Source organism: Mastigoproctus giganteus, chromosome 5, assembly GCF_048544385.1.
Source record: "Mastigoproctus giganteus isolate SK-2022 chromosome 5, ASM4854438v1, whole genome shotgun sequence".
Lineage (NCBI taxonomy): Eukaryota > Metazoa > Arthropoda > Arachnida > Uropygi > Thelyphonidae > Mastigoproctus > Mastigoproctus giganteus.
Window position 1 is genome coordinate 151,767,024 of NC_143579.1, and position 17,510 is coordinate 151,784,533.

The 17,510-nt window shown below is 38.5% G+C and overlaps 1 protein-coding gene across 1 annotated transcript in view; it reads right to left on the reverse strand.

Moving 5' to 3' along the window:
- LOC150085769 (uncharacterized) overlaps positions 1-17,510 on the reverse strand; it is a 146,645-nt gene that overhangs the window by 38,290 nt on the left and 90,845 nt on the right. The window contains exon 3 of the mRNA XM_090373473.1: positions 11,471-11,693. Within this exon, the coding sequence (XP_090229599.1) occupies positions 11,489-11,693 (205 nt within the window). The 3' untranslated portion in view covers positions 11,471-11,488. The remainder of the gene's footprint in view (positions 1-11,470; positions 11,694-17,510) is intronic.

Below are 17,510 nucleotides of genomic sequence, written 5' to 3' on the forward strand. Positions count from 1 at the left end.
CTCCACTTTGCTCTTCATTATTACAAAATCATTTAGCTCTCTGTTTGAGTTAAGTAAACTTATGTCCTCCCCTTCCTTACATAATTCCTCATGTGTGAATGTAGATGCAAAATACTCATTCAGTTTGTCAGCTATCTGAGCAGGATCATCAACAGTCAAACCATCACCATTAAGTTGACCAATATGATTCTTCTCCTTCCTACTAAAGTTTACATAAGTAAAGAAGTCTTTGTTGTTTTTCTTTGCATCCTTTGCCAAGAATTTCTCGTAATCAGCCTTTGCTTGCCTAACCTCCTTTGTGACTTGATTGCAGACTAGCTTATATCTGCCATACGCTTCTGTGTCACCTGATATTTTATAACCATCCCATGCATTTTTCTTTTCTCCACGAGCCTCATTAGTTCATCTGACATACATTTAGGTCTAAATCTAATCTTAGTTGGTATGAAAAGCCTAGTAGCTTACAAGTTTCATTCCTTGAAGTCTTCCCATTTATAATTCACTGTTTTTAACATCATCAGTTGATTCCACTGTATTGAATTTAAAAACTATCTGAGACCACAACAGTCACCTTTACGAAAACAAAAACCCTTCCCTTTACCCTTGATGGTAGTTACATCTTTAAGTAAATCCCACATCAGTAGACCGTGATCACTGTCACCTAGTGGTTCCTTTATCAGCAAATTTCTAATGCAAGAATCATCGCTGCTGATAATCAGATCAAGAGTATTACTCACTCTGGTTGCCCCTCGAACATGTTGCTGTGGAAAGCAATCCTCCAATAAATCCAAAAGTCTTGCTAGCGTGCAAGTGACCAACCCACAAGTTCCAGTAAATATCTGGAAAGTTAAAATCCCCTATCACAAGACATTCTGATTTACTGTCCCACTCTTATTTCTCTGTATAGTTGTTTGTTGTACTCATCAAAGTTATTAGGCCTATAATACTCTCTTACTCTCATTTTCCCTTTCCCAGTGTTTACGTCACACCAAACTGACTCAACATTGCACTGTCCACCCATGTCAACTGGATATGAAACAGGAAGTATGGACACTCCACTAATCTTTGGTGAGATGGTTGTGGGCTCTTTCTTCAAGGTTGTAGAGCATGCACTCAGATTTCGCTGGGTTAATATTAAGGCCAAATTGTTTGAGGTATCTACTAGAGTGAGGAGCACACTGTTAATTTCCTGTGTGATCATATTGTGGTGTGAACTTGTTTGGATAGTGGTCACTACTTTTAAATCGTCGGCATGAGAAAATATATCTGGTCTCTGTATTATAAAAGGGGTGATAATGGCAGTAAAGAGGAGGCTGCAGAGGACTCCCCCCTTTGTGGTACTCCTTAGTATAGATTTTGTCAGAATTATGGAGTATGATTGTATGGTTCTGAAGGAGTGATGAGAGGAAATGCGATGCATCCCCACCTATGCTATGGAGTAGTGGTCTTCAAGTATTTGTAGGAGGGCAGGTATTTGAACAGCATCAAATGCTGCTTCGTTGTTGAGGTAGGTTATGAAGAGTTCTTCTTTTCTCTCAAAAGCTGTAAGGATGCTGTGGGTAGTGATGAGAAGGAAATTGGTAATGGTAGAGCTATTTCATAGTGATGAATGAATTTGTGGTGGAGCATCTGCAAGGAAGTATGTGAGCTGTTAGAGTAGGCAGGAGGATCCTTTCTAGTAGTTTCAGGAGGTATCAGGAATTGGAGATAAGTCTGAAGAGTTTCTCTAATGATGGCATTCTTATTTTTGGGTGCAGCCTTACTAAATAGACATTCCATTGATGGGGAAAGGAACATTTGGTTAGTGTTGCACTGAAGATGCTAACAAGGGGCTGGATGATATATGAACTCAGGCATCTGAGCATGAACCCACAGCTGTAGAGGTTGGGGTTGAATTCAAGGCTGGTAGGATTTGGTGGTTAGTTATAGCGATGGATGTCAGCTAGTTTTGGCTACTATGATTGAATATGTAGTTGAAATTATTGTAGTATGCTGTGATCACGAAATGAAGTCAGTCCATCTCTAGGGGTCAAGTTGCTCTGGGAAACTAGTGGTTTCTTCTGTGTATGGTGTTTTTCCAGCTGTTAGCAGCCATTCAAAATAGCTCGTGATGGACTGGGATTTTTGGCAGTTGAAAATGGCTCATGCTCTTCAAAGAGCTATCCTATTATTAATTTCGCCAGATTGTTTCCATTGCTTATGGAGTTGCTGTTTTAATTAAAAGCTGGAGTTTAGATGTGGGGTCGACCATGCTCTAGAGTGGGGAGTGATTATGACATTTTGAGGCAGCATATTGAGCTACCATGAAAATCCATTTAGTTAACAGGTTGGCTACTAGTACGGTATCACAGGACTCAAGGACATACCATGGGATGAGAGATGTTGCTGCTGTAATGCATTTGGAAACATCCAGATATTTTGGACTGTATCTTGTTCTCTGTATCACCTGTTGTTTTGCATTGAAACTTGGGATTGGTTGTTACAGTTGTATTAGGTTTGGGTCATGGTTTGAGTTTAAGTAACCATCTTGAGGATTCTCAAGTGTACAGGGTATTGATGTGAAGATCAGGTCAAGTTGGTTTGTACCCCTTGTGGGGCCCTCATTGGCAATAGACTCGCTATGCTTAGCTGTGATAGGAGCAATCTTTTCATATGATCCAGACATGAAGGGAGACTGAAGTCTCCAGTTGGTTACCTCTTTCACTGTTTGCTTTGTAGAATTGGGTGGTATGTAGAAGACAATGACTTTAATGGAAATGGAGCTCAATTTAAGCAGGGCATAGAGCGCTTTGTAATCATCTGAGTTGCTGGAGATGCTATTCTCAAGGGTGAGGATGGCTTGATTGTAGAACAGTAACGTGCTCCTCCTTCTTTTATTCCTGGATGTGAGGACGGCACCATAGTCACTAGGGGGGGGAGGGAGCATTGTAGCTGCAATGTAATCCTCGGTGGGTTCCAGCCAGATCTCAGTGAAGCACAGCATATCAAATTCTTTAGATAACAAAATTTTGTCAATGGTTTCAAGTTTATTCCTTAAGCTGCAGACATTCTGGTAAAGTTTACATGTGTAGTCTAATCAAGAGGAAGAATGTCATCAGCACTAAGCTTTCTTACACTTGATTCAATTCATTGAAAGCCTGAGACACCTCAATCAGTCTCCAGACACTGCAACTGCAGCCTTTCTTGGTAAAAGCCACCTCCCCCCCCCCCCAAACAATCAATTCCTGCCCAAAGTTGGAAGATTGTTTTCCTACAGCAACATGTTCGAGGGGCAAACAGAGGGAGTAATACCCTTGATCTGATTATCAGCAGTGATTTTTCATGCATTAAGAATTTTCAAATAAAGGAACCACTAGATGACAGTGATCACAGTGTACTGATGTGGGATTTACTCAAAGATGTAAACTACCATCAAGGGTAAAGGGAAGGGTTTTTGTTTTCATAAAGGTCTCTAGAGTGGTCTCAGACAGTTTTTAAATTCTATACAGTGGGATAAACTGATGATGTTACCAACAGTGAATTCTAAATGGGAAGCCTTCAGGGACTTAATCTTGAAGGCTACTAGGCTTTTCATATAAACTTTATATGAAACTTTATATCATATTAGCTTTTCAACTAAGAAATATTGTTCAAGATTCAGGCCTAAATGGATGTCAGATGAATTAATGAGGCTCGTGGCAGAGAAGAAAAATGCATGGAATGCATATAAATTATCAGGTGATACAGAAGCCTATGGCATATATAAGCTAGTCTGTAATCAAGTCCCAAAGGAGGTTAGGCAGGCAGAGGCAGCCTAACCTGTTAAGGGGAAGTCTTGTCTGACCAATTTGATTGGATACTATGATGTGGTCACATAGGTACTAGAAGCAAAAAATTATTTTGATATCATATACTTGGATTTCAGGAAAGCTTTTGATGCTGTTGCACATGGAAGACTGCCATACTAATTGGAGCAGTATGGCATTAAGGGCAAGTTACTGCAATATGATACTGCAATATGAAGTATATGATATCAAAATTATTTTGATATCATATACTTGGATTTCAGGAAAGCTTTTGATGCTGTTGCACATGGAAGACTGCCATACTAATTGGAGCAGTATGGCATTAAGGGCAAGTTACTGCAATAGATAAAGGGATGGTTGAGTGGGAGATGGCAGAGAGTGGTAATAAATAAATACTACCTACGTGGACTAAATTTATTAGCAGAGTCCCCCAAGGGTTCGGTGCTGGGCCCATTACTGTTTTTTGTATTTATCTTTTATATTGATGAAGGTATATCAGGATTAATGTCCAAGTTTGAAGATGATACAAAGGTTGGCAGGGTTGTTAATGACAGTAAAGAGAGTATGCTACTGCAAAAGGATTTAGAAAAGTTAGGCAGATGGGCTGATAAGTGGCAACTGACAAATGCAAATACTCCATATGGGTAGCAGTAACCCAAGAGAGAAACGTACCAACTGTGTGGTACTACATTCAGGGAGGTGGAGAATGAAAAAGACCTGGGGGTAATTGTGCAGTCAGATATGAAGTTCTCTGAGCAATGCAAACGTGCTGCCAAAGCAGGTCATGGAGTTTTGTCAATGATATATAGGAATTTTGTTAGCAGATACAAGGAGGTGATTATCCCTTTATATAAGGCAAGTAGGTGATTATCCCTTTGTATAAGGCAAGGAAGTGATTATCCCTTTGTATAAGGCAAGGAGGTGATTATCCCTTTGTATAAGGCAAGGAGGTGATTATCCCTTTGTATAAGGCAAGGAGGTGATTATCCCTTTGTATAAGGCAATGGTCAGGCCATACCTTCAGTACTGTATACAGGTCTGGAGGCCTCATTTTAGGAAGAATGTAGAGTTGCTAGAATGAGTACAGAGAAGGGCAACAAGGTTGGTGAGAGGAACAAAAAGGGATATGCTTATGAAGAAAGGCTTAAGTTCTGCAAGTTGGAGCATCTGGAGACTAGGCACCTGGGAGGTAATCTGATTGAGGTGTATAAGGCCTTGAATAGTTTGAGGAAGCTCAATGGTGATGGGATACTTCCGCTTGCTCAGATTAAGATTCAAATTGAGGAAAGAGTTGTGGGGCAATTCAAATTGAGGGGCATAGATTCAAATTGAGGAAAGAGTTGTAGAATAGATGTGCGGAAGTTTGCCTTTAGCCAGCGGGTAGGTGATTGCTGGAACAGACTTCCATCTGTTATTGTGGAAGTTGATAACTTAAATAAATAAATTTAAGGCTGAACTAGACAAATATTTGGAGTGACCAGATGGGTGAAATGGGAAGAGTTTTTTTTTTTTTTGTTTTTTTTTTTAGCTGATGCAGTATAAGCTTGCTTTCTTGCATCATATGCCTCAACTAATGCTAATGCTAAAGATCTGTGGAGGTATTGATTTCCTATTGCAGTAACTTAATCCCCAAACAATAACTTCTAGTGGGTTTGGAAAGGCTCCAATTAGGACTTGTAGGGCCAGCAGCATGTGTTTTTAATGTGGTCTACTTTCCATTTGTTTCTCTCTATGATGGTCTTATGGTACCAGACTTCTGCACTGTAGCAAGGCAGGTCAAGGCACACAGCGGGGAGAAAGTCTGCCTTAGAGAGACTGCTTAGACTGCTTTCTAGAGTGTAGGTTATGACATGTTACACAATGCAGAATGAGTGACTAAAATTCAACAGTATAAAAAAAAAAAGTGACAGGAAATACAAATACTGAGACTTTTCTCTGCTGAGTTAATTACCATTACTGTTAAGATGCTGATTTACCTAAGTTCTTGATGCATTTTTTTTATGTATGACTAGAAAATATAAACTTATATTTAAGTGAATAGAAATTATTACACACTATTCTCCAACATTCATTGTGACACCTCTCCCCTGGCAATTATGTTCATTTCAGAGATCGCATTACGGTAGTGGCAGTAGACACAAAAAAATGACCTAGATTTCTTTACAAGACATATGATTGTAGATTGCCACAAAGTAAGCATGTCCAGTCATCAGATAGCAGAAAGAATTAGGCTATCCAAAATTAACTGTGAGAAACATCGCAAGCCAATGGGAAACTGAAGGTAATGGTAACCATTCAGCCCAAGCCAGGTACATAATGCTAACCTTTTTAGGAGCAGAACCGGAACAGGTGCAGCATTTTAAAGGCGAATCTGACCAGTTATATATTTTAAAATTTCTTCATTTTTGATTTAATTACAGTCGTACCTGTGTTTAACGAACTTCTTTATAGGAAATTTTTTGAATTCCTTTTGGTAATTACATTTAAAAGTTTCTGTAGAATGAAGAAAATTTCCATGTAATGAATGGATTATGAGTGACATAACTTTGTATGCTTTGTTTTCTACCTCTCGCCTTTAGGCAATTTAAGTAATTAGAAAGTGCTAATTAAGGGTTAAAGGGATTACCTTTCCACAATGTCTATCCCACATACCAAGAAGTCATGCTAGTCAAATGCCATCTATAGCCAGTCAAAAGATTAAGGCGTATTCCCGATACGGATAATAGCTTTTGGTCAACTTGTGTTCGTTGTTTAAAATAAAAATTTTATTAAAAGAAATACTGCATTATCTTTGTATGTGCAACTTATGATTCCAGAATTTTTTGTGATTTTGTGAGAGTGAAAAAAAAAAGGGATTTATAATCACTTATGGAAAAAAATATCAGGAAGGAACAGTGTTTTACAAATTTTGAAAGTAACAGAGAAACTCCAATACTTCTATAAAGTATGGCCCGTTTTGTGATGTCTCACCTCTGAGCTTTCTGGTTTGTCCTCCAGTGCTGACAGAGATATATAAACATAAACTATCTGTTTTTTTAATTTCTTTGTAGTTTATATAAAATTAAATTCACTGTAGATATAAACAAATAGTTGCAAGTTTCTTTTTCTTTGATATTTTTGTTTTGTTATATTCATTGTATTATTTAAATTATTTTATTAATAAATACTAGGGAACTCTGCTCGCCAACCCCCATGCATGCCTTTCTACATAATATGTAGAGTTATGACGGAGTAAGTCAAATCTTTTCTATGTAAAAGACACACCTGTCAAAATACACTGATCGATATCTAATCTAATATATAAAAAATGGAACGTGTGTTAAAAAAACTATAAAAAAAATAGTGTAAATGTTGAGTGAATGAGATTTATTAATAATTACATGTTCTATCTTAGTCTCTTGACCGGACAGACTGATGGTTATGCAGGCCCTCAGGGACCTCATGGTTATCCAAGCTGACACCATGCTGTAGCTTTTCCTAGTTGGCATGGTGTGGGATGCTGACACTGGCCATTTGAGTAACCCCCAGGCTAGTGTGAGACAGAGATGAAAAAAGCACGCTACATCATAGGGACCTCTTTCCCTATATTCTTTTATTCCTACCACCTGGAGTGGTTGAATCCCCTTTCCTCAATCTCCTTCTCTCACCCAAGGTGGCCTCTACCCCCTTTCACCTGGTGGCTCACTCCACCACCCGCTTTCAACCCCATCCTCTGGAACAGGATGGATATCCTGTACCAGAGGTCCCCTTACTGTCTTGCCCTTCAAATCAGGCATGTGCCTCAACTATTGCCTCCCCTCTTATACCACCCTCTTCCTATCTCCCCATTATCTCCTTTCCAATAAAAAAAATTTTTTTTTTGGGGCTCTCCTTGGATGCCTAGGCTACCCCAGGGTTCATCCTGCCAGAGCTTTCTTCTCTCCTAACGTGCCCTGGGCTGGTGACGGAAACTTGGGATGAAACTTGGCTCTTCAGAGGCCCCAGGCTAAGTGGCCAGAAGAACAACACAACCCACACTAATACAGTCGATTTTGGTTATTTGGGACACAGCGGGACAAGCACATTTTGGCCCGATTAAGCGGCTGCCCCAATTATCCGAAGTTTCATGTAAAAAAAAAAAAAGGTAAAAATACAATGGACCCCCTCGCTTTACAATTGGTTCATTGTACAATCAAATCACAATACGATGGACTCACCATAGTAAAGTACCATTCGCTATATGATGTGTAGTAAGCACCGGTCACTGTGATCACGTTTGTGAATTGAATTTTAATTTTATTAAACAGCGATTCTAATTAGCAAAAATAGGAGGAATATTATCTACAGGCTATAAAAGTAAAGATATATTAAGCACAAATTTATCCTTTATTACCTTACCAATTAAAAATTAAATGATACGTGAAAATTGGAAGAATATACATACTGTAATATGTACATACTAACTAGTTGACATTTCTGTTCACTGACTTTTGTGGGTGGGGGTTAAAATTTAAAATAAAAAGATAAGCAATCAAGAACAAAGCACACACAAATTGCAAGAAACATGATACGCGCAAGTGAGACCAGAAGAACAAGTTACGAAGCTTTAAAAATAGGAATGAAGAGAAGATTCTGAAAATTAATTTTTTTATATGATTGAAGATTTCATGGAAGTGTAAATAGATTTAACCATAATAACCCATAGAATTACAGCTGTCAGTATTATAGCAAATTCAATAAGATCAAGTTTACTATCCATTTATGATAGATTGCACTAAACGAAAAGCCCAATAAACAGGTGACTGCTAATTGTTTTCATTGTTTTATGGTTGTGACCCCTAGAAATCCGACTGAATGGTCAGAGACAATCATAGGGTAATCTCCGGTGCTGCACTCTCCTGCCCCGATTAAACAGCATGTTGTCCCAATTAACCAAAGTAAACCCTAGCTATTTTCTCGATTGGGTTCTGTTTTTTAAGATTAGCCCCAAATAAACGGCTGCCCCAATTAAGTAAAATCGCAGAGCTGGGGGAGACTCATGGTGCCGCCAGGCAAAAATCAAATGTCACTATGATCAACATCTAATCAGGAAATGGCCTATGTAATTATTTACCTGTGCATTTGTAGTGCAAGGCATTCTCAAGATCGAATAAATATTACTATGTAATTATTTACTTGCATTTACATCAGTCACTTAGGAAAAGGTTTTTTGCTTCGGGTTTCCCATAATGCATGCGGCTGGGCCGTTTTAATGCATGGACAGACCTGGCGGATGCCAGGGGCCTCGGCCTACTGGGAGCCTCACTTGTTGATCTTAAATAATTTTTTAAAAGGCCCTCTGTCCCATATGTTTGTGGTCGAAAGCACTGCACATACGGAACACAATGAGTTAAAGAAAGCCAAAAACAAATAATGTTTTTAGCTTTCTTTAAATAGTTTAAAGTGCCAAAAATGTTAATATTTAGAAAAATAATTAACAAAATTTACTTCTTGCTTATAATTATAAATTAATAATATATATATAATTATATATATTATAATGTTAGGAATGTGACTAAAAGAGACCCAGAAAAAAATTAAAACAAAATTTAAACTGAATAGGGGCCACATTTGGAAATTCACCAAGGGGCTCAAGAGCTCTTAAAACGGCCCTGGCATGAGGAATATTGTTGCAACTGAAAGAGAAGGATAAAAATATTTAACTGAAATATTTACAAACTATACAAATATTTAAAATATTTATAAAATACAATATTCATTATGTACAAAAAACATTACAATGGAACATCAAATGATGCACGTGCACAAGGTGGTGAATGTTATGGAGGCAGTTGTCAATAATTAATTGCATCTGTAGTGACATAGTTGCCTCACCCTCTTCTCCCATTGGTTCGAATAAATATCACTAGAAGGAAAACTTTTTTAATGTATAGAGAGATATGCAAATCATAGACTGTTGCAAGAGCAATTTTTACAAATTCATAAAGATTGCAGAGATGTAGCAATGGGGTGGAGAGGGGGGGATTTCCCCTGGGCGCCAAGCTTCAGGGGCACAAACTGAAGGAATTATCTATCACAATCAGGGGCGCCAGGAAGACATGTTGTCCCCGGGGCATCAACGACTCTAGCTATGCTACTGAAAGATTGACTAGTTCCGGCACTGTTCAGGAGTACACTGTGCACGTATGGGCTCTAGGAAGAACATAGGTAAATCTACATTTTCCCCATGTTGTTTCACATATGATTCAAATAAAGCACGTTAAACATACAAACTGTTTTGAAAATTTCCACTATTTGCTCTTATCTCTTATTTGTGTTAAGAACTAATGAAGACATAATTTTAACAGATGGCAACATAAACTAGCTTTGAAAATCAAAGGAAACCACACTGTTCTTTGATGCTGCCTAATTTGGATTTAAAAAAAAAAAGGAAAAAAAAAAAAAGAAAGCCAAATTATTTCTGGATTTTTGGTCCAGAAACTGATGAAAGCAAATTAAATGGTAAATAGGTACAGGTGATATTACTGTATTAAAAATAATAATAATAAAAACAATAATAATAATCATGAATTGTTTTTACAAATTTTTAACAATGTTTTTAATGAGTTTTATAAAATCTTTGATTTGGTGTCTGGCAATAATTCATTTCACTCTAATGTTAGGAATTAGCCCAAAATAAGCACAAATTAATATTAAAAATTCTACTCCACAGAACCACAGTGGAAATCTCATTACCATGAGCCTATACAAATTTGGAAAGCTTACAAAGGAAAGAGTTAATGACTTCCCAGAGCAAATGAACTGGATAGTGAGAGGGCATCTAAAGGTATCCTTAATGAGTTGACCTGAGAGACATTTGTCAAAAATGGGATAAGTGTAGGGCTAACATATGTCATAAAAATACTTCATAGAATTGTAATACCATGGTCACATAGCTTGTAAGCCGAAGCTGTCTACAAGAAATGCATTTCACCTGCAATTCTAGTAGTACTGAAAATGGAAATATTAGACATTGCAGCAAATTACGCAAAATATGATGTGGAGTGATAAATCATGCTACACAATCCAGGTGTCAGATGGATGCACATGGGTGGTGTAGCCTGTGTATAAAGAACAGTGCACTCAGATTGCACTGTAACAATGAGTTAATGGTGGTAACATGAAGGTGTGGGTTTGCTTTACATGGTTTGGACTTTGTCCACTTTCATCAACAACTGCCCAAAAAAACTTTGTCATGTTACAGGCAAACCTGTTGTGTCAAGATTCCAGGGCTTGGGGAGGATACAAAACTTTTGTCTCCCCCCTCCAAGGGTTACTGATGGTATTACAGCCCTTATAAGCTTTATTAACAGTCATACTCAATATTAAAAATTTATTTTTTTAACTGGATGTCTTTTCATTTAGTGTCCCAAAGGAGAATCGTACATCAGTGTTACAAACATTTTCTTTAGCACAGAGCAAATGACATAAAAGGCACATATAATTTATAAAAATTATTATGTGATTTGAGAAATTGACTTTCATGTATTTCTTCTTATATATAAATAAATAAAAAAAACTGCTTTTAATCCAATTTGATATGGTTCATCTTCTATCTCTTAAAATCAAGATTAAAAACAACAGAATACTGGTTTACTAATGTTTCACAGATTTTCCAATTACATAAATAATTTTGATATATAGTAAACAAATATTAAAGTCTTTACTTATTTTATTTGTTCTTCTCAATGGCTCTCAGCAACGCTTGTCTTCTTTGGCTTGGCAGCAAGGGGCGGCTTTTTTTTGTTAGTTTGATAAAAGCCAATTACTTTATTCTGATTATGATTTTTCTTGTGATGCACTCCCATCTGTGCTTGTACACACATGTTTTGTATCACTGACAGCACGGCTATATGAGACACATCCATACGCAGCAAATCCACAATAATCCTAAGATCAACCAAAATAATTATCATATTATATAAATTATGTAAAAATACATTACACTATTCCTAGTAAGGCAATGGAGTATGCCATGCACTTACATTAAAAAACATAAAATAACAATATCACTGATAAGAGATATATCTGTATATTAACATATATTTTAATCATAAATATGTTAAAATAATAACATATATTTTCTTTTTAAGTCATTTTTTGCATTATACCTTATAGTTATGAGCAAAAACAGTAACAAATAATCCAAATAATCCATTCAGAAGTTGTAATTTCATTGGTGACCAGATGCACAGGGTGAGCATAATTTAAGTTCACCTATACTGACAAGTGTATAGTTGGAACTATTTGTCAGAAGAATGAAATTTGGATCATGCAGAAAATGGATGTGTAAGGTTTAAGGTATATTGTTGTCATGCGGCACCAGGGGTTCCCCCCCCCATCTCCGTGTTGCTTTCTTTGTGGGTGTACCAGTTTGCTGGGAATGCCAGAGTTTTAAAAGTATGTGGGTAGCCATTGGGCAGAGTTTACCAACGTTGGGGAAGAATTGTTTTGTGACTTCTCCCCTTGGGGAATTCTCCCATCTGGTTTACCAGGTCTGCATGAGGTGATTTGTAAGTCTTTTTCTCAGTCAAATGGTTTGTGGTAGGATCTGCGTCGAAGCCAGCAAAGGTACAGGCTCTTCCCTTGGAGAGTTCATATAATACTCCACATTTAGCCACTTCAAGGTCTAAAGGTAGGGTTCCCGCTAGCACCTGCAGCTCGTGGGTGCTAACTGTGCTGCAGGCCGGATTACAGCGAGTAGCATGGCAACTTTGGAGAACCATGCTCCGGAAGCATAGGTAGCTATCGGCAGGAAGGTGGCTTTATAAAAAAGCTTGAGGGTCTTCTTTTTCAATCCCGAGTCCCTTTTTGCGACTCTGGTAACAAGGGCTGTATAGCTCCGTATCTTCTTACAGATGTATTTCAAGTGTGCCTGGAAGGAGAGAGTGGGGTCCAGTATTACTCCCAGTTATCTAAGTTCTTTGGAAAGTCATAGTGTGACACCATCAATCTTAATCTGTGGGGGTCTCCTGTAATCTAGGGCACCCTTGAGAAGAATGGAGTCTGTTTTGGTTGCAGAGATCCTAAGGAAGTGGATAAAATCCTACACTCTTGTAGGATTTTAAGGGCATGATTTGCCTTTCTTTCCAGCTGGATTCTGCTGTTTGTCTCTATCATCAGGATGAGGTCGTCTGTAAAGATTTGTGAAGACGCCTCTCCAATATCGGTATTTAGGAATTCATCCAAGATGATGTTCCATAATGTGGGTCCTAAAACGGAGCCTTGTGGACAGCCTCTGCTGATTTTTCTGGTGAGTATTTTATATGGAGCATTCGCCATGATGAGTCTACTGGAGAGGTAGCTTTGGATTACTCCATAGAGGTTGCCTGGCATCCCAGTCTGCCGGAGCCAGACCAGGACGTTCGACCACCAAAGGGTGTCGAACGCACCAGCAAAGTCTATAGAGATAGCCAGGAAGTATTTGTTTTCTGTGGCAGCTGCACGTGCAAGGAGGTTCTTCAGGGCATCCACAGTCGATCGATGTTCCCGGTCTAAAGCCGTATGGTTTGACGACATTAGGTTTGCACGTAGGTAATTTTCTTTTCTTTTATTTTATTATTATTTATTTTTTTTTTTTCCATTTTATTAACTTATTTTTATCTTTATTTTTAATGAATTTTATTTTTATTTTATTTTATTTACTTATTTTTATCTTTAATTTTTCTGATTTTTATTAATTTACTGTAAAATTAAATTTTATTTGCTCATATTTTGACATTCAGTACGTGACACTCGAGGTTTGCTGCTGTTCGCGCTCAGTTGTGACCCGCCTCCTTGGGGCATAGACGGGTATCAGGAAGCACCACCCTGGTGCTTGTTGTTTCCTGACAGCAAAGCAGCCAGAAACAACTAAACAAACACATACACGCCACAAACATAGCATTACACACATTTCTGGCCTTTCTGCAGAGTTTTTGTAACATCACAGTGTAACACAGTGGAGTTTGAACTAGCGTTTGGGAGCCGCCTTACATAAGTTACTATACATGTCTACATGTAGGTAGTGAGCCTGTATTCTGGTTAACAGGAGTTGTTCCAAGAGTTTACTGCAGACTGTTAGTAGGGCTATTGGTCTGTAGGAAGTCGGCTGGTCTGGTGGTTTTGTCAGGATTTTAATTATGAGTTTAATATTTGTTTTTTTCCATTCCTTCAGATAGGTCCCAGTTTGGAGAAATAGATTAAAGAGGTTCAGCAGCTTATCGGGACTATTTCCACCACCTTCCTGATAATTTCGGGCTCCAAGAGGTCCGGACCCGGATATTTTTTACTTTTAATAAGGTGCGCAAGCCACTTGTAATTCCTCTATTGTGAAATCCGGTTCCCTGTCTTCTATTTAGTAGTCATCGTTCTCTGTGCACATCTTGATTTGTTGGGGTGTCTGCGGGTCTACGTGAGGGTGGAAGGTTGCGTCCAAAATTTCATTGACAGATGCCACCCAAGAATTGGTAACATCTCCCTGTGGTGTAATGGTGGTTGAAATTACCTTTCCCCTGGGGAATTTATTAGGAGTCAGTGTTGCCAGTGGTTGCGACCAGATTTTCCCACAAGAGTTGTTTACCCCTGCATATGAGCGAGGTGTACTGGTTTCCGGCCTCCTTATAGATTTCCTGCTGTACATCCACTTCAGAGGCAGGCCAGGAGTGTCTGGCTCTCTGGAATGCTTTTCATTTGTCCTAGACTTCTCTTCGGAGCCTCTGGAGCTCTGGACTCCACCATGGTACAGCACCTGAGGCAGGTTTTCTTCGTTTTATGGCAGCATTTTCTGCTTTAGTGATGATCGCTATGACTGTTTTTTGGAATTGATCAGGAAATTGGTTTGTTTGAATTGAAGCTGCTGTGTATCTTTTTCTTCTATTAGAGTGCCTCTGAACTGGTTCCAGTTTGCAGTGTGCAGCGCATATCTGCAGAAAATGGATGATGGGGAAGAACAAGTCACCCGAAATGTTTCCAAATAAGACATCAAGGGAAAATATGGGACTATCATTACAGAGTATGCATTTTAGCCGAGACCAAATCGAATACACCAGTGTGCAAAATTTAAGGACCAGTCACGTTTACACCTGTAGCTTCTCATAGAAGTGGCCTGGATATGGGAAAAGCATACCAAAGGAACCTCATGAGGTACAGAAATGATGGAGGAAACAACATGGTACAGAGGCACTAAATTCAAAAATGGCAACATAGCACTGGCTGCCATGATACAGATGCATCACTGCCAAAGGTGGAACAAAGCGAAGAGGTGGTCCTCAGCAGGAGATATAGCCACCCCTAATGTCGATACAGGCTTTGCACCGCCTGTCTGTACTTAGAACAATATTGTTGATAAGTTCTTGCAGTAACATCGTTCATTCCTCTGTCAGTGCCATCTTCAGCTGGTGAACATTTTCTGGTGGGTGTGGACATGCCACTAGGCGTCTTCCCTGAGCGTCCCATATGTGGTCGATGGGATTTAGATCGGCAGGGGAACGGGCAGGCTAATCTATACGACTTATTTCCAAAAGCATATCAACAGCTACAGTGCAATGGCATTATCATCCATAAACAGGCGCACGTGGTGTACGTCCATCCAAGATAACACCTCCCCAGATGAGAACACCTCGACCACCATATCAATCCTTTTCAGTGATGTTTGCGGGGTGATACCATATGCCAACCTCTTGCCAGATTAGCTGACGTCCAGAATCGCTGCTCAGACTGATTCTACTCTCATCAGTAAACAGTACCTTAAGTAAAGATTTTGTGGATGTAACCTTTAGAAATAGTGTTGGTCCTTAAGTTTTGCATACCAGTGTAGCATGGAACAAAACTGATGAGTGAACAGAAACCACATGTTCTTCATATAAATGAAGAACATGTGGAAAGTAGAATTTGTAGAGCCTGCACTGGAGAGTGACTGTTTCTATGAAATACTGGGCATTGCTTGTACAATTGCTTTACAGCATAATAGTGCATCATCAACTCTGAGCGAGATAAGTTAGGAAGTCCACTAACAGCTAATGAATTAACAAAATCTTGAAGATTCTCAACATCATGAAAATTGTTTCTACACGTCCAATTGAAAATACTGCACTCGCAATTGGAGATGATACCAGGAAAATGCAGCAGGATCCAATGGTGCATGCATGCATAACAGCATGATTTGGTATGTCCCAATCCATGAAGTGTTTTGTAACACTTTAAAGGTGCATCTTTATTGGCACGGTGATGTTGATACACAACTGCAGAAATGGGAAGTGGATAATCTCCACACAATTAATGAAGTGCCACTGCAAAATTCATGATCGGTCTAACCTTTTAGAATAAAAACATCCAAACAGCCTTGTGGAACTGCAACAACCCAAAAATCTTTAGACCCTAGGTTTCAATGATGGAACAACACCACATACTGCTGATCTATATACAGATTCTGAGCACTGGCTTCTGCAATAAAGGAGTGCCAGCATTACGTAGCATGTAGGCAACATCAGGCCAGATATGTTATATGACACAGCCCAAAATATTCTTCACTGCTACCATGTTGATGAAAATGGGGGAAGACATGGAGCAAGATCTCAAGCAACAACTTGTGGAATGTGTGTTGCCCTATCCCCTGGTGGTGTTATATTAAACTTTTCCCTGATGAATTTCTCTTTCTCATCATCTGTATTAGTATCAGTAGATGCAAAGTAGATGAAAATGATGCAAAGAAAGCTTATATAGCATCAGCCAAAAAAAAAAAAAGAAAAAAGTATGCTCCAACAATCAAAACTCCAGCTAAAAGCAAATTTTCCCATACAATCATCCTTTTTCCAATTTCAATTATGTTCCCTTATGAGTGTCATTCATGCAAGTTATGATGCCTTCTACATTTAATTTACTAAAACAATTTAAGGCCTTAAACACTTCAATCAGACCTTCTAACAGGTGCCTCATTTCCACATGCTCCAATATGAAGCCATGAGGTCTTATGCTAAGAGTACCCTTTTTGTGTCCTTATCTAATCTTGTTGCTCTACTCTGCACTGGTTCTAAAAGATTCACATCCTTTTCTAAAACAATTTCCGGACCTGTATGCAATACTCAAGATGTGGCCTAACCATTTCCTTAAACAACAGGATAATCACTTCCCCTTCTAGCAAAATTCCTGTAAATCGGAGAGAGCCCCATGAACTGTTCCAGCAACCTCTTTATATGTTCAGAAAACTTTGTGTCTTACTGCAATTATCCCACTCCACCAATCTTTATCTTTCTCCACTATCTTGAGTGCAGTACTCTCAAACTGGTATTTATTCTGGGATTACTGTTTCCCATAGGTAGGCCCCTTGCATTTTTCAATGTTAAACCTCAATGTCACTTCTCAGCTCAACTAGTTAATTTTTCTAGATTTTTTTGCAGCATAATATCCTACCAACCTTGGAATCATCTGAAAATTTTCACATTATATCAGTCAATATCACTAATAAATATTGCAAAAAATAAAAGAGTCCAACATCGAACCCAGAGAAACTCTATTAATAACATTAATCAAAGAAAAACAATGTCCATTAGCAACCATTCTGCCTTCTGTCTCAACCATCCCATTGCAGCATAACTTTCCCCCTAGTGCCACATTGCTCCAATTTGTATAGCGGTCTTTCATATGGAATAGTGTCAAAAAGTGTTGCTCAAATTTAAGTATATTATTATTATTAGCCATTAGGAAGCCTGAAGCTTATGCTGCACCAGC